The 27,935-nt window shown below is 38.6% G+C and overlaps 1 protein-coding gene across 2 annotated transcripts; it reads left to right on the top strand.

Moving 5' to 3' along the window:
- Positions 1 to 93: 93 nt before the first annotated feature.
- Positions 94 to 27,935, top strand: LOC110986235 (reticulon-1-A-like). Of its 2 annotated transcripts, XM_022247957.2 has the most exons (8): positions 95 to 735; positions 2,721 to 2,756; positions 17,353 to 17,560; positions 18,258 to 18,396; positions 19,450 to 19,519; positions 20,036 to 20,082; positions 21,410 to 21,468; positions 24,281 to 27,935. In XM_022247957.2, the coding sequence occupies exons 1-8, from the start codon at positions 288 to 290 to the stop codon at positions 24,321 to 24,323; spliced, it is 1,050 nt and encodes a 349-aa protein (XP_022103649.1). In that variant the 5' UTR covers positions 95 to 287; the 3' UTR covers positions 24,324 to 27,935. The 2 variants fall into 2 exon arrangements, with proteins under 2 accessions (XP_022103650.1, XP_022103649.1); XM_022247958.2 differs by lacking the exon at positions 2,721 to 2,756 and having other exon boundaries at positions 94 to 735.

The following is a 27,935-nucleotide window of genomic DNA, read 5'->3' as shown; positions in this document are numbered from 1 at the left end:
AATGAACTTGGCTCTTCCATTTTATTAATGACGAGCACGCAAGGGCAGTGCCGGCCGACCTTTGACCCTGGTGGCGCACAGCCCTTTTGCATTACGTCATGCTTTTTAGAGATTTGCGAAATCTTCAGCCATATTGAGGAGTGAACGTGCCAAACGGTAGAGAACAAACCTTTATTGTAACGGAATTTTATAACTCGCAGAGTGCTTTTAAGTGAAACAAATTAACTGTCATTTTCGCAGGATTCTGAGGTTTTTTGTTTGCTGGGACATAGGTAGGTGCATCCGAAATGGCTGATTTTGATCAGTTCAGTGCAGAGCCAACGCACGAGTCGTACGACAACGACTTCGAGCGGTTAGATCCCGACTCCGTAGAAGGTAAGATTGCCGGCGAAAATCCCGAGGAAGATCTGTATTCAGCAGACTCGTCCCAGATCCCAACGGGCGAGCTCCTATCCTTTGAAGACAGCCCACCGACGGAGACACCACGCAGTGGCTTCGATGCAGGCTTCAGTAATCCCATTCCGGAGGCGGTGCCTGATTCGACGAGTTATGAGCCCGAATCAACGCCCGATGCCCCGAGTGATCCTTGGGCGGCGTCAGAGGCCGTTGAACGGCAGCCTACGCCACCTCCAGCACCCGCCCCGATACAGACGGAACCTGAGCCCGAGCCCACACCAGCAGCACCCGTCAAAGAATATGAACCAACTCCTACCCCACCTAGCTCACCAGCATTAGGTTGGTATGCATAATGTTAGGCTTTAATTTGAAAGGAAAAAGAAAACGTTTCAGGCCTTTTTTTCCCTTGCAGTGCCAATGGTTTATGTTTATGCCCTGAGACGGTGACAGCATGTCCTAAAACTAAAAGTCAATTTTAGCAGTGAAACTATTGAATCATTTACGTAGAAAACATTTACGGTCTCAGGCTAGGGCCTACATGATTTAGAATTTTTCATATTACTATTACTAAAGTATTAGTAGTGCACATGTTAAGTGATGTCTGTGTGTGGTACTCTTTCCATAATTTAGAGAAGATAATAATTCAGAGAAGAACATAAAGAATTCCATAAACAGATGACGCTTGACACGCTGTGCATTTGCACAAAAACAAGTGTTTTCTAACACGAATACCTCAATACTGTATTTTCACTGGTCGCTGCAGGGAAATATTAATCAGAACATGGAATTCTTTCTGAGGGTATAAAAAGCTTCACACATGCGTTTAGTCTGGTACAAGAATATTCAGTAATTGCAGATTTCCCTTTTCTCACCAGAAAATGAGACTTTTTTCCAAGATTGTCCATTTGATACCAAGCACTAAGCTGCAGGACTGGTAATGCATGAAGTTCCACAGCACTGTTGGACATTTTTGCCAGTTTTGTTTTCAGTTCATGCCATAGATCTATGTTAAATTACAATAATGCTAACTAAATACTTGTTATTTCCCACACAGAGAAGCTTTAATGCCTCCTGGCGTGATTGGAAATCATGCTCGTATTTGTTGAATATTAAAATATTAATCAGACGGAAAGAATGCTGAAAGTAGTCTAAATGCAAGATACAATTTTGTCCATTTCCCGATAATAAATTTGGTATCTGCAGGGTATACCGGTATGCATGCATTTGTTCTTGGCATGTCAGCTTTGTTAAAAGAGTACAAACACATAGGGCCTACTGTACATACATGTACATACATACATGTACAGGTATGCAAATAACCGTACAAAAGCCATACAAAATGTCAAGATTTCCATTTCCGGGCTGTACCCGGCAGGCTTAACTTAGCACAGTGAGTTGGCACTCTAGTAATTGTATACCTGTAGCTCTGTGGTTCATGCATACCGGTATGTGTCTCTTTCTGCTTCACACACTGTACTTCCTGGAAAAAAATAAGATTTCATCTTCTTCCTATGATGTTATCACCACTGTGAATCCAAAGTTGTGAGAGTAGATTTGTGCTGAACTCCACAATTGCTGAGTCATGGGACAACTGCTAAAGCTTAATTTTTAACTTAACTGTGTTTCGAAAAGGGCATCTCATGAAGAAGGCTTCAAAGGGCCTTAGAAGTATTTTTTATACCTTGCCTTATTGTTTTTGAGGGTTGTGTGTATTTCCAAGTTCCAACCTTTCAGAGGATAAAATCAAAACTGTACAAAATCAAATGTCTTTGACATGGAAAGTGGTTTTTACAATGTACATGTAAATAAAGAGTGCTGCAGTTTGGTTTAAATCCTTCCTGAAATTTGCATGATAATACATTTTTCATCTTCTGGTCCAGCTGCCAAGTACATATACATGTAATGCGCACCTGTTCATCCCTGAAGCTTGAAACCACCACAGCATTTTTTCACTGGATGGTATTCACCTCTGACCTTTCCACTTACAGAGAGCACAGTTTTTGCCTATTTGGAGGCGGACTTGACACATTTCTTGTTTAAAAGCTGTAGCTGGGGAGCCTTTTACATGTATATTCCAAGGAATATTATATTCTAATGGATTTTCAGCTCCATAGCTAATCAGTATTTAATCAGTATTTGTTTGCTTTCCTGGATATTGATAGTTGTTAAAAATTTTGTTATAAACATGTTTGGAAAGGTCAGGAGTTTGCAACACAAAACTCCAATCCATTAGCTAAGTTTCTAACTTCATTCATGGAACGGCTTATTAATAATGGAATGAATTGACCCTGTTTTTGCATTGTGCATGCTATACTTCTCCGCAGGAGCCTTGATTGATACCTCCAAGATCGACCCCAGAGGTACTGTCTGTTCCTTTGGAACATCATTTGTGATCATTGTTTCTTCCATGTGTTAATCATTTTTTTTCCTTTTTTTCAGTCGTGGCTTGCTTTTGTAAACATTGATAATGTTTGTCTTTTCATGGTTGTTGTTTACTAACACATACTGTACTCCTCATAGTTTCATGTATTTCTAACATAATAAAATGAACATTCATTTATAATGAATACAGCATAATTGTGTTAATTATTACAGCTTTGTAATGTACAGTGATATTTTGTTATACCGATAACTATTCCATTTGCAAACTACCTGCTTCCATTCCCTAAAGGGCCTAAATCTCATTCATTTACTTACATGTACATGTGACAGTCCAACATGTTACTTTTTCCATAATGTTTCTCTGTTCATTTAACTTTTTGCATTTAATATGTTAAATAAAGCAAACCTGTCTTTTCATGGGAAAATGGGTGTCTCATACCATACACAATTCTTAGCATACATGTATGTAATCCATGTCAAGTTACATGTAAGTCCTTCATGAACCTTTTGTCGGTTTTGATATCTTTGAAATGATGATGACTGGAAAGACCACGAATTGCATAAACAAATAAATTCTATTTTTTTCTGTGAAGTTCACTCCTTTAAGAAAAGTGAAATTCCAAATCATTTCTTTGTTGATTGCTCTATAAATTGGAACATTTCTAATCAGAAAAACCCATGCTAGGAAGAGCAGGAAAGAGTCAATGCCATGTCTGTTCTTGTGAGTGGTTGTACATGTAGATGTACATGTATGTCATGTGCATGTATGTGTACATGCACTAAAACCCCTGTTGGTGTCTAACTTGAGTCTTGGTTCCCTCCATGGGTTCTATTCCAGAACATACATGTACATGTAGATCATGTACATGTACCATTGTGTACCTTCTAGGTGAAATCTGAACTTGGTTACTGTGGATATCAGTATATTCACATACATGTAGGTACCAGTAGTGTGCAGTGTACCTGTATGGTACATGTACATGATTTACATGTGTAAATGTACATAATGTAGTCTACAGTGTAGACTGAGTTTTGTGAAAAAATACAACGTCCATAAAATGCATGCACCAGTACCATGACATGTATGTTTAAATATTTACCTGTTCAAATCCCTCTGATTGGCCAACTACTTGATTGGATCATCTACATGTACATGTACATACCCGAAATACATGTACATGTACCAGTATGCAGGCATGTTGAAGGGTCAGTGTCTCCTGCACCGTAGTTGTGGGGACATACAACTGTACATGTACATGTATATGTACACTACATAATATACCGGTACACTCAACATTTCACCTACTGGTATGTGTATGTTACGGGGATCAAAACATTGTGGGGACTCGGAAATGTCCCCACAACTCGCTTCAAATTTCACTAACAAAGGAACCTTTCCCCTGAACACAGTGAATGCCTACCCAGAATAACCTGTTAAAACCCCTCTGGCAGTTGATCCAGTATTTGATGAGATCATTTGCATACATGTACTTATGCATGCATGTCGGGAGGGTGAATATACATGTAACCTGTAATTAAAATCCTTCCGATTGGTCCAGTACATGTTTTTGATGGATTCATTTGCATACATGTGTAGAAAACATGGCCGGACCCCAGCATAAGGCTGGGGCTCCGGTATGGGTATGGGGTACGAGTAGGAAAAACAATTGATAGGTACCAGTCTATTACGAATCATGTGTTGTAAATGTGAGCTGTGAGTCACTATTGAATTGGCAGCCCATTCATGAATAAATGACTAATTGTAGTTCCTCTCACTAAGCATACGGCGACAATTTGTGTTTCCTCTTGCTTCAATATTGGGTTTGACAATCCTGATCATAGGGTCATTGGTGGGGCAAATCATCGTTATTGTACCGGTACATGTACACTCCTGATTTGTCCCAGTTGTGTAGGTGCGGTGCATTGGCACCAGTTCATCCAGATCAATCTACAACATGATTAGATGTCACAATGATAGTATCCACAACCAGAAATTGACAAAAGCCTGGGGTGACTATTGTGGCATTAATTAGCCTGGCATTATTTGTGAATACAGCACATTTCTTAATTGGTGCAAACAAGACAAGTACATGTAGTGCAGTGACTCTATAATGTTTTACATGTTGTGTTCATGCAGTTTGTTACAAATCCCTTGTGTACCCTTTACATTTACCGGTACATGCAGACATACATGTACATGTACATATTTTGTTATGGTTTTTAATTGAATCAAGCTTTAAGAAGTACCTTTTTCATAGATGTTTTGAACCAACACTGTTTGATGGATGATGGAACCAATAATCTGATTTCATTTGTGAATGTACATGTACACCTACAAATTGTATTGTAAGGCATACTGTACATGTTACCGAGTTTTTTACAACCTGTTTTGTTGTACGTGCACAGGGTAACGCGTACATCATGTACACTGTGTCAGTTGTAGTATGTACACTGTACATTGTGTTCAGGCATGCTGAATGTGTTCTACATGTACTGTAGGTACTTCATGTACATGTCTGGTTTAGTACCATACATGTAGCGTCAGGCCAGACTCATCATGTACTTGGTACATGTATGATTCACCTTGGCAGGATATCTCAAGGGTTTCCCTGTAGGAAGTCATGTCTGCTCCAGAGACATCCACTTCTTTCTTGTCATTCTGCAGCAAAATGAAAGAAAACAAAGAAAACTATGTGTGGGAGTACTTGGGCGTCAGACAGCCTGAGATATCACACTGAATATTCATGATCTCAAAAGTGTAGCATGGACATGAATTAACATGCTCACTGCTAATGTACAGTGAATACATGTCATGTACAATGTACCGGTGGTGTACATACCAGTACATGTAGATTGTACATTTGTGCTTCAGGGTTATTAGAGATTCAAAGGGATACAGGCTAATGTTATCTGATACTTCTAATATGGGCAATTCATAGCTCAGTGCACCGCCAGGAGGTTGCCATGGCAGCCTTTATTGCATCGTGAGAAAATATTCAACAAATTCTATTCATCAGCTTCTTTGTGCGCAGGGAACTTGAATACGGGCGATTCACAATAGTGCGCCTCCACGAGTTTGGCCAATCACAGTGCGCTAAATCTGTCGACCCAATGCGCTTTCGGAAGGGTCGACAGATTTCACGCGTTGTGATCGGCCATCACCCGTATTGTTCATGGTTCTTGAATTGTTCTCCTGACGAACATTGGACTAGGGTTTTTGAGTATTAGTGTTAATTAATCAAAGTGATGGTTTTTGAAAGGAACATGTAAAGTGTGCCCTGATCAATCAAACAGTTTCCTCAAGTTGTTTGTTGGCGTTGACATTTGCTCTAATGCAAATGATAGCGAGTCGGCCATGTTTTCGTTGACTGTAAACTCGAAAAATGTACAGTGAAAAATTAACACTCAGATAAACGTAAAATAAGCACATTAAATACCCTTGTAATTAATGTCATTCAAATGCATGTAAATGAGTAAAAAAATCCACAAAGACATTGACAAAAAAGATTTTAAAAGGCATGAAATCAGTAGATAGCATCTGATCACGTACTCAAACATGTATGCATGCATAATGCCCTGTATCCTATTAAAAGTGGAATCAACCTATTTAATAACCAGCATAAATGCAAATGTAAAATATCTCGTTCCTTGCATTTTTTTTGTACACATGGTCAACTGTGTGACATCTGTTGCTTGGGGCTCATTCAAAATAAGTAATGGACGTGCACACTGCCCAACACGTGCATAGTTAGTCTGGGAGGTTTTTTTTTCCAAATTCAGTCACATTGAATTGATCGTCTGGATTTGTTGAAATAATTGAATAATTAGGGTAATTGCCTTGAATTTGTAAATTCTAGAATTGCATGTACATGTATACATGTACATGTACATTGTTTGTGTAATTTTTGCATTTATTCATGTTTCATCTTTCACACAAAGTACATGTACATGCTTGTGTAGCAGTCATTAGTGTTTACATGTAGGTTTAGTTCATAGGGACCTTCAGACCGTGAGTCATTTTTCTAAAATTCAGTCATTAACACTTATCCATTACTAAATGGACTTGATTGAAGGGAGACACTCGTTTTCTACACGTCCAAATTAATAAGTATTAAAAGTACATGTAAAGTTCAGTGGGGGCAAATCAAGTGGAATGAAGCTTTTTAACTGAAAGTCCAAATACCATAGTACATGTATATCTCATTGTTCATTTTATACTGTTTAAAGTACCATGTTCTCACAGCTTACGGTATTTGGTCAACATAGATGTACATGTACATGCACTGCTATATTTACATGTACATGTATGTACTTGGATGAAAATTCTTGGTAGTCAGATCGATATACATGTATTTAACATTCATTTCATTACTCATCAAATAGTTTATTAGTTAATAGTAGTATTAAGTACCAGATTTTATTGGTATTTTATGTACATAAAATAAATACAGATGTTAGAGTTCACTGTCCTCAATTTTTATTGTCTGAATAGCTATAGCACATGTCTTCATCAGAAAATTTGTACTTGGTTAGAACTACCGTACACACAGTATGCTTTTTTTTGGCTAACACATGAAATGCCATTCAGTGCCTCAGGCCTCTGGTATGGTGCTGTAGTTATTGAAATAAAAACAACAATCATATTATGTTTGCTGATGCTACAGGGCTCTGTATTCATTAAGAAATGAGGATTAAATTTTATGATGGGTTCCAGAAGGCGCTTGTACATGCCAACGACAAGGATATCGACATTTTACAGGAAGACGAGGCGTAATCCTGTCCAAGAATGTCATATGTACTCTTCAGAGGGAAAAAAAATCAAATTATTGCTCATGAATTAATGGATCCTAACAGTATGATACTTATACATGTACATGTAAGTGTGCACTCATCGTTCGTGCACCAGGAATATGGATTTAGGGGATGCTTAATATTTCTGCCCAAAGATCATATTACATGTGTAATGTTCTGCAGGCAGTTTTGGGTTTATCTATTCACAGTTCATGTGTTGAGGTACACATGTAAACTCTGTGATTGTGGTATACATGTATGTATATGTACATGTATGTTAACATGTATATTGAAGTTGTTCTGTATTTGTCAGATAAAAGTGGTTTCATCATGTGTCATGAAAGAGTAGATTTCTAAAAGGTTGTCCAGGTTTATCAGACTGGTATTGTGTTCAGGTTAGAAAGACTTTCAGGACAGTTTTGGGAATGGCACATGTTTGTGTACCCGGCCAAGAAAAAATATGCTAGCAGGTAATTCCATTGATATATTATTCATTATTGTGAAGTTAATTTAGTATTCTGGGATTACCAAGTGTACATACAGTAGAAAGCTTAGAGTGAGAGACTAACACATTCTTCAGAGGGTGACTAAGGCCAGTGGTCATCCATAGGGATAGATTTTGTATCTTAGATGAGTGTCCTGCTGAATATGCCATGTGGGATAATGTGGAGTTGTAACTAGAGGTACTGTACATATATGGTTGGGAGTGGTTCAATTCCATTTTGATGTTTGTCAGGGCAGACTGGAAGGATGGGTTCTTGCTGAGCAGTGGTGGTGACATACATGTACATGCGTACATATTGGTCCAATTTGGTATGGGAGTTTGTTCCAACTCCCAACCTGATGAACTAAAAAATAGACTGGTTACTATTTATGATTAAGATGATGGTTGAATTGTATGAGTGTGTACTGTGCTTGAGTGACTTTTTGATGACATCAACTTTCGTGCACCAACTTTTGCCTCTTTATAATTATCAGTACAACTGTAGGTACATGTATCTGTATATTGACCCTTCTTTATTCAACAAAAAGTGCCTACTTTAATTTTCCAAGACATGGAACAGACAAAGAAAACACAATATCATAAGTTAACAAGATGCAGGTTTAAATTTTCTCCCTTACAAAACCTCCTGGCATATTCGCTTGCTGCATATTGAACAAATATCTACAAATGGATGCCAACGAGTGTCCCTCCTGGTCGCTGCAAACTTCTGCTCACAAGGGTATCAGGAATAGACATAGCCTCGCAGGAGAGCATAAGTACAAACATGTATTGGTTTGGACTGGATTGTTCTGGGGAAATCAGACAAGGGGGTGAATGACAAGACGCACATCGTGAATCTATTGTAATTCATACCCCCTCCCATGAACAGCAGTTGAGGGACTGTTTTTAGTAGGGACACAGGAGACGAGATATTTGGATGAAAAGTCAAGATGGTGCTGTTTCCATGGCAGTGTACTGGCATTAGCATTCACCTGTACATGTAGGTCTTGCAGTGCTTTAGATTTTAATGATTTTTATTTCACATGGATAAGGTTTTGTCAAAGAGGTTCATTTCTCTACATAAACATTGTTGCAGTGGCTTATGTCTAGTGTGATTTGTGGACAAAATCAGCATGATTGAACAAGCCTTTTAAATTTGTGTTTTGGGCATGATTTTTGCCGTAAGTGCAAATGAGTCACATGTCAGGCCTGTTGATTCAAGCCATGTACAGTGTAGATATATATACCGTAGCACAAGGAAACAAGCTCTGGTGTTTGGTGTCGGTTGTGAATGATTGTACGTCGCATATGCACGAAAATGTCTGCAGAAGTGAAAAATACTTCAGATAAGCCAAAATAAAGCTACCATTTATCATTGTAATGCCACTGTTGTGAAGCAGCCTGTTGACGTGACCTTTGAGAAGAATTAAAATCAGCCCCCAAAAAACTCTGAGAAAGAGTCTCAATCAAAAAGCGACCACTCTCTTACTTAAGTCTGTTTCTAGGGTGCCAGGGTTACAACAGTAACATGTACACTGAACATGTTATATCCAGATGCATGCAATGTACTCATTTTTTCCTCAGTCTTGGAACAAACATGCATCCAAAACAGATGCTAGGTAGGTGCTTCTTCAGTTCCTTAGAGACCAGCATTGGCCTGCTGACATGCACGGTCATGCCCTTTGAGAAATTCACTGGTTTTACCTTTTTTTTTCCCTCATGCCACAGGGCCATGAAATCTGATGTTCTGATCTGACATCCATTTGTACGGGTAGATTAGTACCACACTTTCATAAAAATACAATTGGCTTGAACAGTAAAATATAAGTAAATAAATTGACCCAGTTTAGTGTTACATGTATTTTGTTGGATGCTGTAAGCATTTTTCACAGATTGTGTGCAACAGAAAAATATAAACCCAAAACCCAGCCAAATTCTTTTGCGTACCCCACCAAAAAAGTACATAAGTTGTAACCAAAAAAATCATGAGGCCCAAACCTGTGCTTTGCTGACATCCCACTAACAAGACCATTCTGATAACTCAATATTATGCAGACTCCATAAAGACTAATGAAAGCCATGTTTGATTCAATATTTCGTTCTTTATTCAGAACATCTTCAGGAAAGACCATTCTGATTATTTTTCTTCTTCATTCTCAAATAATTTGTTGGGTATTTTGTTGAAAAGCTCGGGGAAAATTGTGATAAACATTCTCAGGTGAAATTCGGAGCTTTTAAATACACTGAAGGTTAGACTCTAATGATATTTCATGTACATGTACATGAACCGATACCTGGAAATGGCTTTGGGCAGTTTACAGTGCAGGCCCCTTGTTATGGTTCCGGCAGCACAGGCCCCAATGTTGATACTGAATGCCCACATGTACATGTACATCATGCAGGCAGGCAGTGGTGCGCGCCTCTGTGTTCACCCACGTATGGAGATTGTATGCAGGCTTGTGTGCCCACTGCGTGCCTCATTGATATGCTCAGTAGCAGGCAAAGCCCGTACCTTCTCGTTCAAGGATGATAATGATGTCGGCGCAGGGCAGGGTCTTGCTGCATGACTCTGTGCTAGTGCTGACCTAGACTACAGGAATTGTGAGATGTACATAATGAGCTTGTTGATAGCTGTGGGCTGCTGTGAATTTTTAAACTAGGTAGTGTACTGTATGCCGCTTTGATAAATAGACACAGACCTTAGATACATGTAGTTATGTTTACATGTTAGGAGATGATATAACAGAGAAATATCAAAACAATGAACACATGCTAGAAAATGTGCCATGTTGATGATATTCTACAGACATCTTATGCACTAATTTACACAATATGGACAGGTTTTTCATGTAAGGCTTTAAGGCATTTCATGAACTCAGCACATGTACTATTCATTCTGTGTACAGGTACATGTATACACGTATTTAAGCACACAGTATTCTGAGACGTCTAAAGTCAGAGATTAACCAGAAGCTAGAAGCATACTCCTTTCTTCAAAATCAATTCATCCTTTTTTAGCATGCATGTAATGTGTTACATGCCCATGTGTACGTTCAGTAGCAAGCAGAATGCTGTCAATGCTAGCATAACACTGCACCGGCGCGGTACAGGCACCTTAGTAGATTTTATCATCCGACATTGCTCCTAGTTTCTGTGTTGATTGTCAATTTGTCGTTGCGGTCAGCATACATGTAAATGTACGTGTCGTGACAAATTATCACAGGCTATATATAACCTCTGAATTTCCTAAGCAGGATATTGAATACGTAATGTGGCTCCCTATCATCCTGAAATCAATTGTGTTTGGGTGCGTGTGTACCGGTATGTGTTTAAATTTCTTAATTGTTTTGCCATTAAAAGGTAACTGCAGATCCCAGTCTCAAATTTTGGATGTTTGTGTAAAAACCGAAAGAGTACGGAAATGTGAAGACCTCATGTGCCATTGCCATTTGTTGCATGCACTTGTACTCCAGCTGTGGATTGCCTCATTTAATTTTTTCTTCCCAATTTTCTTCCATTTTGTTTCCATTTCATTTCCTGTCTGCCACCCAATAATTGCAAGCAGGATTACCTGGTTGGTGATTAGTTTGTTTCATTGCTAGTAATATAGACACTTGCTGACTTGTAAACTTTGCACAACATAACAATTCAACCATGCTGCATCAATTAATATACGTTGTAGAAATGTATGCTCACTGGTGTCTGACATCTCTTTTTAAAAGTGTATTCATAATATCTACATTTAACCAAAATACGTGAATTAAGATGAGCAATGCCAACATTTATTCATAGTAGAAATTTTTTTAAAGTGCAATGCACACTTTTCTGTGCTGCTTAAGTGAAATTTGAATTGAAATCCCAATTTTTGACGAGAAAACAAACGCATTGCTGAACACAATGCTGTTTTGCATCCAAATTTTGGTTCCCACAGTTGATTTCTGAAATTCTTTTTCAACATTTTTAAACAATGTAAAAACTAAAAAAGGGCAAAAAATGAGTTCTCTCTGACATGCTCATCATGATGTTAATGTCAACTGAAACTGAATGATCAATTATCAGACACTGATTTTGGAAAATCTCTTTTAGCAACCTGTTTCTAACCACAGCCAGTCAACAGACAACATGTACATGTACTTGCATGTTTGAAACTGAAGAATTGTCTCATTTTTAAATGTTTGGCAAATGATTTCCTTCGAAAGTTGAATTCCATTTTATAATAGAGTAATGACATGGTCTGTTGGATCCTTTATGCTTTAAAGATTGTGCCCAGTGAATGCAAGTATTTGGCACTGTTTCAAGCATTTTGAAATTACAGTTTTCTTTATTCAATTTCTGTTTATCTACTCACAACAGTGTGCATTTTGTGATTGGTAGTTGCGCCCTCAACAGTTGCACTAATTAATGCTTTGTTTTGCAGTGTATTGCTATAACTCACAGCACATGCTGGTACCTTCTTGTACATGTACCTGTTTCTGAGTGCACATTTAGCCCCCTTCCCATGTTTTGGGGTCACATTTACAAGTGTTCTGTGTAATAGTTGAATGATTCACTGGTACGTACTAAAGGGTGCCATTTTGTGGTAAACTTAACATTTATTTTCTGTAAGTATAAAGACATAACGTACATGTATTAACATGTTAACAAATGTGAGAAAGTAGGAATTTCTGAAAAACACAATTTGATATAATGAAGACCAAAATCCTATGTACATGTATAAAGCAGTGTTAGATGTACATGAAGGTTGAAGCAGGTACATGTACATGTATAAAGCAGTGTTAGATGTACATGTTGGTTGAAGCAGGTACATGTATAAAGCAGTGTTAGATGTACATGTACATGTAGGATGAAGCAGGTACATGTATAAAGCAGTGTTAGATGTACATGTTGGTTGAAACAGGTACATGTATAAAGCAGTGTTAGATGTACATGTAGGATGAAGCAGGTACATGTATAAAGCAGTGTTAGATGTACATGTTGGTTGAAGCAGGTATATGTATAAAGCAGTGTTAGATGTACAGTACATGTACATGTAGATGTACATGTAGGATGAAGCAGGTACATGTATAAAGCAGTGTTAGATGTACATGTAGGATGAAGCTGGTACATGTATAAAGCAGTGTTAGATGTACATGTAGGTTGAGGCAGGTACATGTATAAAGCAGTGTTAGATGTACATGTAGGATGAAGCAGGTACATGTATAAAGCAGTGTTAGATGTACATGTAGGATGAAGCTGGTACATGTATAAAGCAGTGTTAGATGTACATGTAGGTTGAAGTAGGTACACGTATGTACATGTATGAAGCTTCTGTACACGCATGTCGCAAGACAAGTACACACATGGCAAGCCATCAGTGGTTGGTGACCAAGACAGAAAAAGACAAGCAAGCATTAGCTAGCAGGAGTAGGCCAAGTGCGAAATTCATGTAAAGTCAGACATCACTTTGTTATGAAATAAAAGTAATTACCGAGACAGAGAATCAATTACATGTACATGTATTATACATAATTGTTATCCAGTTGTCGCAGTTAGGACAAACTCAATATATGCTCTCAGTTACATGTACAGTACTGTTGGAATGAGCCACATTGGTGTTGGGTAAAGAGAGATTCTGCATTTATGCCTTGATGAGTATACAACAACCCTACCATGTCAATCCTTAATAATCTACCATAGTAAACATTGAGCACTTGTATTTCCTCCTATACATGTACGTGTAGGCCAGGTTCGTATTTTCTGAAGAGTTCACTTTCTTTTCACCTACATGTACATGTACAAGCCAGTAAAAAGTGTGTTGATTAAAAGTAGCTTCAAGGAAGGCAAAGACATTGTGCATTATGCAACCTTCCTCCTGTACAATGTACATGTACAAGCCAGTAAAAAGTGTGTCGATTAAAAGTAGCTTCAAGGAAGGCAAAGACATTGTGCGTTATGCAACCTTCCTCATGTACCATGTACATGTACGTCATTTATGTGAAATATCTTGGTGTGCATGAATTACTGTGTTGCTTCACCCTTAGAGCATTGATTAGAATTAGTGTTATGTGTAATTCACTGTTTCAGTGTTGCCAACCACCTGTCTGCTTAAACATAACAGAAAAGTATCTTGTTGAGTGGAAGTTAAGTTTCCTTGTTCTGCATAAATCATCGTATAATGAGCCATAATGTATTCTGCACTGTACAGAGACATGTCGTTTCTGCTACAAGTATAACCACATTACATGTATAGTATATTCTAATCCTAACATATACAGGCAATAGTATGCATATATATGCATATTTCGATTGGTTTACATCTGACGCATAATGCTAGCCTATGAACAATTCTTAATTTCTTAATTTCAACACTAATTTTTTGTACACCCTAGAGGGAACATATGCACTTATGTACGGGAGACCTGTATCTAGTTCATTGTTCTTGGGAACAGTTCTGTTGGATGATATTTAATGTACATACATAGGGCAAAGTGTGAGGGGGGGAATCTCACAATGTTCTTTATTCTTACTGGGCTTAATCGACCTATCACGATAGAATCTCATTAAGAGAACTGTGAAATATTGTCCAATCGTATGATGCTTAAAAATGATGCGGGATGGACAAAATCTGAGAGACAAAATGCAACACAAGAAACTCCATAGGGTTGTTGAAGGGATGTGACAACGTACATGTACATGTACATAAATGGAAAAAGGTTAGCTGCCTGCAGATTTTCCTCAAATGCCATTTAGAGTGTACCAGAACATTGCATTTGTAGTGGACAATGACATTATCTTCATTGAAGAGAATGGCTGGCAACCCTTGATCTTGGGAATGTCTCATCTTAGCGTGGACTTTGTTGATTAGTCAGTTTGAATGTGGCAACAAGACGTACAGTTCATTGGAATTGAATTTCATGTTGGTTGTTACAGGTCGGGGTTCTAGTTACTATCCTATAGGTACATGTATCTTTGGCCTAGCATTGGTGTCTGTTCATACTTTGTGGTTGTAATGTACATGTACATGTATGGTGGGCCCTACTTTTGGGAAGTGTCAAACAATTTCTGCACATACATGTACATGTGCATGTTCTTAGTATTGAGTCTAATCATCTTTCTGTGTTGTTACAATTATCACTTTTGTTAATCCTAACAAGTCCTCGATTTCATTATGATTTGCACACTCCCAGGGGAATTAGGATTAATCCCAACTTAAGTTGTCGGTGATATATATGTGTGACCATATATGTTCGTGTGTGAAGGATATCGAGGAGATCAATTCTTGCTGCTAGGGAGGTTTTGTTGACCTCACAAGCTTGAATTTTGATGTGAACACCACCATTAGCAACTCCTGTCATATGTTTTTTCTTGTGTGTTGTATGAGAAATAATCCCTTCTTTGTTTCACTTGAACTATGTTCTTTCCTGTAATCACAGAGGTTCTTTTGATTCAGTTTCTATTTTTATTTATCTTATACAAGTACAGAACTACCAATAGTGTTGATGTATCATTTGTCTTCCTGTTTCTTACTGTAAAATTTTACATATATTCACAAGTTTTTTTATTAGTCAAGTTGTTGATTGCATGCTTGTGATTGTGATTTGATTGTAACATTATTCTTTTGTCATTTAAAGTGTACTGTTTTGTAATATAGTTGTGGACAGTGGTAAATGACTCAGCATAATATGAAACAAATATAACATGGTTTGATGGAAGACAGTTAATCCTTTCTCCTGACATGCCTGAGGTATTGGATGGTTCATATAGTTTGTCAACAAAGAAGTTACGCACAATATCAGCCACTCAACCAAAATAAATGTATACATGTACTCCGTACCATGTTATGTTTGATTTACCATCCATGCACATGTGCCTTCTACATATTCAGTTGGCATTAGAAAGTTAACATTTCGGGAGTAACAGAAAGACAGCATAACAGCCAGGAATAAACTATGTCGAGTTTTTATGTATTTGTGCAAATGCTTGCATGTGCGTAGTTTATCAGGGCAACAGTTTTCGCCAGGAACAGTTCAGTAGTGTACATGTGTGTATTTGACCTCTGCATGGATCCTTACATACAGCAAAAATAGCACCAGCTCGTAAAGATGACTGGACTAGTGGGAATGCAGTTTTTGATCATGATTACATGCACATTCTAGGGTAAGGTTATACGCAAGTATAATGTGGTTTGAGGATGGATAGACATACTACAGTTGCTCCAAGGCCTGGGGAACACCACAATATGTGGACCATGCATAGTTTGTGAACTACCAATATATTACTGAGAGCAAGGTACTGTACATGTAATATGGTCTATCCACATGATATGAACCATGCTGTATTTGTTTTATGATATACTTTGTACATACATTTACATATTCTCAAATTTGACGTCATTTTTTGAGTGTAGGAAACTGCTGAACCCATGAACTACCATCGTCTTGTGTGTATACATAATTTAGCAAGAGCTAAATTTCTGCATGTATTATATGCAGTGTAATACCCACTGTTGGTTGTGTGCTGTAATTCATATAGATGACATTAAAAATACCAGCTGACTTGTCATAGTTTATAGACAAGTGACAGTTGGGCTCTGACCCATGAATATGTACAAGGTACCATAGACCTGTGTTAATCATGCTGTTTGTCTTGGTTAGCTTCATAGTATTTCCTACTATTTTTGCTTTGAAAGTTGCTGTCATGATAATACTTGTTTGTAAATGTTACATGCAACGGTGTGTTTACTTTAATATTGTGAAGAGAGTTTTGAAAAGAAGTTCAAAAAACAGTTCTGTTCTTTGTCAACATGCTCACATTGATGGCAGATATCCGCATGATATATGTATATGTATGGATGTGTACCATTCGTAGCACATCTCATTTCCTTTCTTTTTCATTGTGTTTGAGGCTTTAGAATAGTCAAAATAGGCTAGAGATGTGACAGTAGGTATTGCTGACATGAAGATCACAACGCACATGCTCAAATAAGATTTCCATTCCACATCTGACGTTCCCGTTAGCAGTAGAAAGGATCATACAATAGAAATACATGCATATATGTGTTCATGATATGTTTCTCTATTTATCATTCCAAAGTTCCTACCAAACAGTACACTTTCATCAAAAACTCAAGAAAAAAACAGTAACTTGTTGGTAGTGAAATCACTAATAACTGCCAGCTTTGATGAAACTGCATACATATATCTGTCCTTGGTTTCAGCAGTGTTACAAATACATGCACTGGTACGTTGGTTTACGCAGTCGTTCCAGATTGCCCATATTCACAGTCTTTGTATCAACATTGATGCTGTACCATTCTGTAGTGGTGGAATTAATCTACTGGCGGGATCCTAAGAAGACTGGGCCTGTGTTTGCCAGCGTGCTGCTGGTCCTGTTGGCTCTGAGCATGTGTTCCTTCATCAGTGTGGTGGCATACCTTCTACTGGCTGTCATGACTGTTACCATCAGTTTCCGTGTCTACAAGACTGTCATGCAGGCAGTGCAGAAGACTGGTGAAGGCCACCCCTTCAAGTGAGTGGAAAATCTCCCAATTTGGGGCTTGGTCACCAGCTTTTGGAAACATTGAGCGTGTCATTATAGACATTCTGCGTGGCAGCCATCCTTCCGGTGACTGCTCTTGTTATGGAGGGATAGAATTGAAGGTCTACTCATACGTATCCCTGTAGAACAAAAGTACCCCACCGGAAATATGGTTGCCATGCAGAAAATCTATACCGGTAACTTCTCAACTTTTAAACTCGGCAGAACCTGTACTTAATTACACAATTGTGAGCATGAAACATCGAGTGTTACCGCACTTCTAATTGGTCAGTTCAAGTTTGGCATGTGTTGAATATGGTACAGCTCCATGATACCATGGTATGGCGCCATAGTCATGTGATGAACATGGTACAAACTATAGACCTATACGTGTACCTTGCCATTTGGTGTCAGTAATGTGTCAGACTTCACACAAGTGCTGTGAAAAAGACTTGGTATTTCTTCAATAATGTCAGTGCGGTGTAAGAAGTTTGTGTTTTCACTCAGTTGTCAATCAGATGACTTGTTGATGTCAAGAAAAATTGAAATGTTGAAATGTTGAAATGTAGACTGGATTTGACATTAGCAGTGCTAAAGTAAAGACATATTTGCACAAGACTTTAAGGGTAGAACATTCTGCACTCTAATCAGTGTGTCTTTTCTTTCTGTTATTTACATCCCATGGCAGGCCTTATTTGGACCAGGACATTACTCTGTCTAAGGTCCAAGTGGAGAAGTACACGGACAAAGTGATTGATCACATCAATGCCCACAGTGGCTCCCTGCGACACCTGCTGCTTGTGGAGGATCTGGTGGACTCCATCAAGGTAGGAGACGAGACTAAGACTGTGTCTTTTGCTTGGCTTAGGGTGCCTAGGACGGGTTAGACTGGCATCCAGCATGCATCCTCGTTAATTATTGCTGGATGATTCAGCTCCACCCACCTTATTCCAAAAAATAGGCATGTTGTATTTCATTGTGTGGAGCATTTGCTATGATGGTTAGGGTTTGTGACTCATGATCAAGGTGTGTCTATGGGCAAGCCACTTTACCCTGACTTGCCCTTCTCTGCTCAGGAGTATAATTGGTTACCAACATTAGCGAGGGAGTGACGTGAGATGGATTGGTATCCCATCCCATCTCAGTTTTATACTGCTGACACTGGAGCTAGACATCAGCCCGGTGGGCCACATTGACCTGTGGCAGTCTTGAATTTTCTTTTTTGTGTATCCATGGAAGTCTCAGATTGCACCAGGGATGATGGGAATTCTATGGGGAACCCAAGGAGTCATCAGTGGGTGCTGGATCCCTAACTGGAAGGGTTATTGAACTGCACATATGCAGTTATCAGCTACACAAGGGATATAACCCTCAAAGATTAGGACCCCCTTCTGGTAGAGCCAAGACCTTCCCCTGTGTATTGTAGATGACAGATTGTATACATCAGCACAAACACCAAAGTGACCTTTTTAAAATGTCAGTAGTGAAATTTAGTACCCCCAGTTTAGTGGTGATGTCACTGTGGTTGGTCAAATATCAAACATCAACAGTGCATCTTTAAGCACGTTTGTACGTGTAAATGTAGTTATCTTGGTCAGATTGTGTGTTCAGGATTTATCACAAATAGAGATGCTGTGTGTGTTTTTGTAGGCGAGGTCAAGTCTGTCGACAATGCTGTTATAATCTGTGGTTCTTCTAAGTTTCATTTCAGCTCAGGCCCAAGTAATATTTACTCGGCTCCTCACCATGCTCATGAGAAATAGACTGAAATAGGTTGTAAGCTTACCCCATCTTAGAACTTGCACCGTCATGCAGGACAGAAATTGCTCAATTTTGGTTTGTGATGCCTGACTTTGTTTTCCTCCCTTTTTGATACTTAGTTTGCCGTTGTACTGTGGCTCTTGACCTATGTGGGGGCTTGGTTCAACGGACTCACCCTGGTCATGCTAGGTAAGGACATGTTTTGTCAGACATTGGCTTCATCTGGTAGCAAGTTGATTGAAGGAGAGAAAGTACTGCACTGGATTGCCGCCGATTACGCTTCCAACTGACATATCATGTATCTAGTTGGCACACCACAAACTGAGATATCTTGTGCACAAAGGCTATGCAACATGCATCACTTTGTGGTGTGGTAAAACCATTATATTACTTTCGGTGGTATAACTGACAAAATGTTGCATTTCTGATGACTATTTGTGATTGTATAAAAGAAAATTTTCTTAATCAGCTGTGTTTATGGACAAAAGAGATTTTTATCGAGCTCTACTTACCTTTAGGACAGCACATCAGGTGTGTATGCTCATTACCATGCCACAGATGCATTGTACCCAATGTGTTGATGTGGATGCACCATACTAAGAGCATTGGATTGTCACTCCAGCCTCTCCATTTGTCACCTGTGAGGGAGCTCTTGTGCACAGAGTAGATTCTTACAATTTCCTTGGTTTGTTCTCCTTCATGCAGCCTGGATTGACCTGTTCACTTTGCCTATTGTGTATGAGAAGTACCAGGTATGATTGTTGATTTCTACATTTTAAATTACAAAGTATCTGTGGGTTACAATATCAGAGGCATTTTGTGTCAAAAATAACCTGCCAGTCCTCTTACAAATTTCTGGGTCATGCATTGTACAGATGTAATTTACTCAGCACAAATATGTTAAAACCAATAAATTTCTCCTTTTTTTGGGGGGGGGACAATTATTGTCCTGTGTAATCAATATTTTTAATGCTCAATAAATTATTGTGCCACAAGTTCCATGAATGGGCCTCTTCACCGAGAAAATTCAGACAAAGTTTACTCGGTCTGTTTTCTCTGTATTAACAATTTTTTGATTCCTTGGAATATAATAAATTTATTGTACCTGAGTTGATGTCCTGACATGAAGTTAAATTTCATGCACCAATCACTTTATCACAAGTAATGCTTGTGGTGATTGGATTACACATTACATGTTGTTACTGAGGCAAAAATAGTCTCCTGGAAGTAACGCAGTTGGCATATGCATCAGCCTTGTGCCCCAGGTGAAATATTTGCTGCACATGATACGTGAACTAGTATTACTCTGTACTATGTTGGCGTCGTTATCCTTGAGAAACCCATGCATGTGAGCATGTAGTGTTGGAACAGTTATGCCTATGGTATCACCACAGTTTTCAAGGACGAAAGGATTTCTTCTCACTGACCAAACTCAGTTTCCCTCTGTGTGAAAGTAGCCTCAGTATAGAGACACAAATTCAAGACTTTCATGTCAACCGTGAATGGTTGTAAACCATATAAGTGCTAAAAATGAAAAAGACTAACTTGACTAATTGCCATGTTTTTCCAGGCTAATTCTTTGTGATGTCGTGATAGAGTATTGTTTTGGTTTATTCTGTCTTTTGTAATGCAATATTTCTTTTTCTGTGGAAGATTGATGTTTTTGTAATTGATATAAGACAGATTGGCCAACAGGATTAAAACTATAAATATTGAATAGTTAAGTTCCATTCTTTGAAAATCTAAAAACAAAAACAGTTCCTAACAACCCTGTTGAAGTAAGCCTCTTTCACATGTATATGCGGTTTTTCAGTACAGATGGTTTCATTCTAATTGGTAAAAGACTATGTCAACCTCTTGGTAATAAGTATCGGGAAAAATTTGATTACATCCATGGATGAGCCCTTGAAGTCACAAAATCTCTTGATTATTAGAGCTTCTGAAATAATGTGGTATCCCTTAATTTTCACCCCAGCACAACCCCAAGACATTCATTTTTACGATGGAGTCAACTCCCCTCAGAGCAAAGCATTTTGCCATGTGTAAATTTGATCCCTCTGCTTGTCATATTCCATACAGGTCCAGATCGATGACGCAGTTGGCAAGGCACACGCCCAGATCAACACGGTCATTGCCAAGTAAGTCAACATCAGAACCCATTTGCATAGAGCTGTCAAGCTCAGAAACTCTATTAAGCCTAGGAAGCAGTTACTAGTCAAAAATGCTATGCAATGCCTATCTTGTGACTGATTCTCTGCTCATTTGGGCTTAGATCCAAAGTTTTTAGAGTATGTTATGTGAGTTATAAGTTTGGGTCCTTGGAAGGGATTTTTTTTTGGGGGGGGTGGGAGTAAGCAGAAGCTGAGTCATTTAAAACAAATTGCATAGCGTGATTATGACTGTTTACTCTAGCTTTTCAAAAGTTTCTGCATTTTGGATGTTGGCAGCACCAAGGAATGTTGAATTTGATGATGTAGCTGCTGAAATCCGAACTAAGGAACTAAGACCAAACTCGTAACAAAAGACTGAGCTGCTGAGACTTACCAATCAAAGTTAAAAAATCATTTGCTGTCAGCACAGAGTGCTGGCATTAGCAGAGGTGATCCGTCATTGTTTCGAAACAGTACCATTGTTTGCCGCTGCCAGCGTCAGCAGATTATCAGCGGGGACAAAAGTCCTCCAGCAGTGGGCAATACAATACCGCTGCACGGTGGTGGAATCTGGCTGCATTAGTAAAGACTACACCGCCACCCAGCAACGCACTGGGCCCGTTTCCGGAACAAAGGAAATTAAGCAACACCACACAATGGGAGTTCTTTACAGGGCAGCAGGCGTGGCTGCAATACTCACTCACGCGTCAATGGAGGTTGCCTGTCAGATTGGACTAGCCAACAAACAGTAATTCATTTGGGTGTACAGGTCCAATTAATGAAGATATGAATTTTGGAAGAATTTTGAAAATGAAAAATCACCCGGCAGCATGTCCTGCATGCGCAAACTCCACCCAGAAAGAAGTGGTTAAGACTTTGCTGTATATGAAGTCCAAATTGGCTTGCAGTTCTCAAACATGTTTTCACAACAGGGTCGCTACTTGATGTAAAGTTACTGCAAAGGTTAGGATGAAACTCATATTCACAAAATGAGTGTCCACTGAGACTTATTTTGATCAGAGTGATATCATTGTTAGTGTATTGAAATGGCAAAAATATGTTAATTTAAAAAAATTAATAAAATAAATCAATTTGTGCGCTCATCAGAATGTGCCTTTAAATCCATGATACAAATGACTTCTTCGTGTGCTCCAAACTATACCATATGTATCTCAGATCTCAAGCTGGGTGTTGCTAATGACTGAAATTGTTCTTCATATTACCAGATGCCCACTGTACGATTTCCCGGAGCTGTTTACATTGAGCATCGTAGGTTATTGTCTGTAGGCAGAGTTTCCTTGGCCAGACATGTAAATTGATGGATATTGTTATAGGAGGTGATTTACACTATAACACGGATACAGGAAAGTAACCGTCCTTATGTTTCCATGCTGCATGTTACAGGCATGTGGTACATCTGTATAGATACATCATGTACATGTACAAGCTATTCGCATTTCACCAATAGCCACTAAATTAGATTTTGCCTCAAGGCTGTCAGCAGCTCAACTAACTCCCTTCAAGTTGGCCAGCGTACAGCACACGCTGACAACTTCTGTCTCTTGGCAAGGATTTGAGTTAAGCAGTCATATTTACTTCCTCTCGTGGCATTTCTACTGGGAACCTTTTTGAATCCACTCCAATTCCACAAACCTGGAGGAAATCAGTGACACATTCCTTGCACTTCAGTGAAATTGGGACATCAAGATCCATGTAAAGTATTGGTCTCTAAGATTTACAGAGTCCTGCTCGCTGTCAAGTGAATATAGATATTACAAAGGGAGTACATGTAAATATATGCTTGACCATTGTTGCGTGTTCGTTTAATGAGAATGGATGCTGATTATATCCCTGGCCTTCAGCAGAGTACGCCTGGGCATTATCGGCATCCATTAATTGGCCATTCTTAAACGAATGTTTAAGAATGGCCAAGCACATATTTAATTAGAGCCTTTTGAGTCATATAGTCAAAACAAGTTTTCAAACTGAAAAATCTTGCTTAATTTTTTTTAATGCCTCTCTAGCCATGTTGTGGTACATTCTCTCATATGAAGTCATAATAAACCATCTCCTTATACGGAGATGGGCATGTGCGTGGTGCAGACTGCATGAGGTGGCACACAGCCAGTCTGTGCTGTGTCAGCTTTTTAAGACTGGTCATGTGACGAGCTCTCGACCAATAGGGATGATTAACTGTCTTAGTTACAATGAGTGAAGGCACGTAGACACCATTTTCAATATGTTCCTGTGCAGTTGTTTCAAGCAAAAGCTGACAAAATGAACATGTACATTGTAACTACCAATATTAGGCATATGGATAATGCACGCTGTTGAATTATGTGGCCATATGTGTCCAAAGCTCTGGTATGAGGGAAGCATTCTCACTCATGAGCAGGACCATGTTGAGAGAGACAACCTGAGGTCATGTGTTGTTTAGTGTAGGCCTTCAGTTTGTCACCAAATGGTTGGTGGTTGTGCATTGGTTTTACACCAATCAATCAGAAGAGAGCTGCAAGTTACAGCACTTTGATGTGACACGACAAGCCATCAAGTTTGAGGAGTTACGGTTTGTGCTTGAATGCACATGTGGATTTTGGAACCCAAATGGCTTCTGATTTGAAGTTGTCGCAACTCTCTACACAGCCCTGCTCACGAATAGGCAACAGCGCCCTCTGCATTAATTGCACGGGATTTGACTCAGTCAATTCATTGAAATTGAATGGATTAATTGTTCTTATCACAGATTTATTTTTCTGATCTATATTTTCTCTCCCCTTTTTTTTTCCCCTCGGGCTTACAGCATCAAGACCAAGATCCCCTGGTTGAAGAAGAAAGAGGAGTAAACTCCCTCCTTCCCAGAGCTGTGTTCTGTTGACGCAGATGTCAAGACACACACGTATACAGCAGCATCTTACATGAGGCATGATTTTATCAGCATTCCCCCGCACAGAACAACTCATTGTATACACGCATCAAGGAGTTTCCAACATTTTCACAGAACACCATCCCATGTATCTCATTGACAAGAAAAAATTAAGTATCAAAGTATACTGGATCTGCATTTATCCACACGCTAACATATAATACTCCGTGAGCAGTTTGCTCAAAGTCGTATGCAGCTTTGTCGTGATAAGCATACTTGATGTTTCTGGTAACACTGCGAAAACCTAAGTCCTGTCCAAAAAAAAAAAATCAGTGGTCATGTGACTGGATGGAAGTCAATTTTCAAACATTGGTGATATTGTTCTGTAGGTGTGCCGTGCTCCTAGCTAAAACTGTGTGCAAGTAAACTAACCACTAAGAGAAATATCCATCATACTACTGCGATGAAATAAGCTTATTTATGCATTTTCTGTATATAGAGGACTTGGCCAGAATAATGTAGATCATGCCCACAACTTCATGAGTAACAGGTGTGTGATTTTGGGGAGGGGTTGGGCTTTGATTTCAAGGAAAGAGAAATTTGAAGGAGTTTTAAGGCCACAGATGTGCGACATAGTCTACAGTTTATCACGCATGCAAGTCCAGTTGAGATTTTAAACATGAAACTGAGATGTAGCAGTGTTTTCAGTTTTCAAAACCTTGTAAAACATACAGTTGATGAAAGCCTTATGATCATATAGTTGACGTCAGCACCTATTTGTTGTACGTTATCTAGTTGAAGCATCCACATAACATGAGGTACTTGTGAGGCCAGCAAGCGAATTACATTACTCTCTTAGCATTGTAAGAATTTTGGATAATACAAATGGTCGTTTTTCCAGCTACTGCCGTCTGTTTGTAGAAGTGATGGTGTGTGTGTCCAATTGACCTGGGTAATGAAGTAACGATGCTGTTTTGTGCTGGCACAGTGTTAAGCTTTTGCTACGTACACCTGCCCCCATCGCCGAGGAAAAAAAATCCCAGATAAGGAACTGCTGAAAAACTGTCTTGAAAAATATCTGTGAATAATGCTTCAAATTCCACTGGAGCAGTCTGTTAGATTGCCCTCCAGAGGTGTGTATGTGTAAAGTAATTGTAAGCATGACAAATAAATATTGATATAGCGCTTGATAATACTAGTTCAAAAAATGCTGAGAATTCTGGGAGTGACATTGTTTTGTAAAAAGGATGTTCCATGCTATCGAATGTAGTAAGAATGCAGTGGTCTTAGCTGTGTGCAAATCAAGTCTGTTTGGTTGAAAGCTTGAATTTATACCATTTACCACTTGCACTGGTCACAAATGCGCAATTTGGATACAGTTTGGTTACACAGCGGACGTCTGTCTTGCTGCAGTCATGTTGTCGTAATCACCAAATTCAATTGTACAGCTAACCATTTGACATGTCATAGGAACCTAGTTATCTACCTTGTGTTGACTGAAACAGCCTCTTGTGTATAAACCAATCCAACGTAGCTGTAGTACAGTCTAGATCAGTGAATCACAGTTGTCATTGTTACTTGGTTAGACAGTATATTCTGAGTTTGGATTTTGGTCATTTTTCCTACAATTCATCATTCAGTAAGACTATTGTAATGAAAAAAGGCGAGCTAGAATTTTAGGATAGGATAGACAAAGTATTGTAGTTACTGCACTATAAATGTTCCATCAAAATTGCTTGATAAAATCTTGACAAGTTGTGAAATAAGTGTATGTACATCCAACGTTGTGATTGTGACTGTATATTGTGTCTTCAATCAAGTTTTTCACCATCATGTTGCTTGCAGACAAGACTTTGACTTGACAATCGGGTTGCTCACGTACCAGTTCTTTAAACTCTGCATTCCTTTGATCGAACAAAATATTTACAAAAATCTATTCTGTTGTAACTCCGATGTTGCAAATAAGACAAAGTACAACTTATAGGATGTTTTGTGTACACTGTATTTACTACTTAGTAAATTTTTTGAAACACCAACGAAGGCTTAAGCTTGTAGGTTGTCTTGGATTCATTAGCATGAGCTTGGATAATTTTTGTTCATCGAAATTGCCGATTGTAGCTACTTTGCATGAACCTTTGCCATTATTTCATGGAGAACCTTAAGAGCAAGTTGTTCAGTGTCCATATTCTAAGTAAGTGCAGTGTAAGGAAGTAGAATATAGGTTACATGTTGTTGTTTAACTGATCACTATATGGGAGAGGACGTGTAATAACGAAGCAGTGTTTTGTCACAAGGGGGTTTTCATAGTGAGTCTTGTTATCTTACTGGACAAGTGTACTGATACGATTCTGTAATTCTGTTTGCAAGACTTCCACTGATTCTTACAGGACAAATAAGAAAATTGTAAAAGTAAAGAAGCACTTCATCCTAATGCCAGATGAGTCACCATGAAGCAGTCGTTTTGTGTAGGTCCTGCTTGCCATAAAAATACAATTTTTTTTTATAATCTGCTGTTTGTCAAACTGTTAGTTTACGCTTAAACCGTTTTGACATCACAGTGCGAGTATTAGTGTGCTTTCATTTTTTTAAACAAATAATTACGTTACGTGTTGCCAGAGTTTTGTACTTCATATTTCGTTCTGTCGTAAGAGTGCAATTTGCTGGAATTAAACATTCTGATGCTCTGGGTTTTGAGTTCAGTCGATTGTTAAAATCTGTAAATACAATGATATCTTTAGTAAATTTTGCCTTTCGCTGGTAGTATTACTGAATTAGTGCATTGTTGTGTTGAGAAAACGCAGCTTGAAAAACACTTCGAACTCAGTGGCTTTATAAATTCACAATGATTTGATTTAGGGTCCAGAAATTAATTAGTTTAAAACTTACTTGTACCTGCTTTTTTGAACAGTCCTTACGGGATATCGTTCTTTCTTTGTGATCGTTTAGTTTAGGCTCTCTTTGGGTAACAGTTAAAATAAAACCGAGTATGGCTTGCAGACACTTGATGGGACAATCAAATTGAAAGGAAAAAAATATGAAAAATGTTTGAAAACCATGCTATGTTACCTGCTGTGTCATTTCTGCTTTAATTAATCTCGATTTATGCTGTAGGAAAACAGCATCGTGGCGTTCTTTTACGATTTGGAGAGACCTGTTGCAAGAACTATATTAATGTGTTGCTTTGTGTACAAGTAACGTGTAAAATATGCCGTTATAGCTCTAAAAGAAATGTTGGATAGGATTCAGGCTCGTTGAAGTAATGAAAACATTTCGTATCAAGATAATTGTGTTTCTATTGTTGGTTGGAAGGAGCTATGAAACTGGTGTAATTTTTTTTTAAGTCTGAACGATTTGTACTGCGGTTTTGGCAAGTTTCACAATATTTCAAGAAATCTTTCAGTAGATGAGAATGGTTGTTAATCTGTCTTGTGCTCTTTTATTTAATGCCAGTGCGCTGGTTGGCAAATCATTTAGGACTTTGTTAATTTAAGTTGGACTGGATTTTGTTTCGGCATTTGGCATTCCCTCACCGTGTGAATTTGTATCGAAATGAAATAAAGTGACTATTAAAGCCAAAAAGATGTGAACAATC

This window comes from Acanthaster planci, linkage group LG01 (assembly GCF_054643075.1).
Source record: "Acanthaster planci isolate LZ-2023a linkage group LG01, COTS_SCS, whole genome shotgun sequence".
NCBI classification, from domain to species: Eukaryota; Metazoa; Echinodermata; class Asteroidea; order Valvatida; family Acanthasteridae; genus Acanthaster; species Acanthaster planci.
Note: the sequence above shows the minus strand (reverse complement) of the source record. Positions and strands in the feature narration are given on the sequence as shown.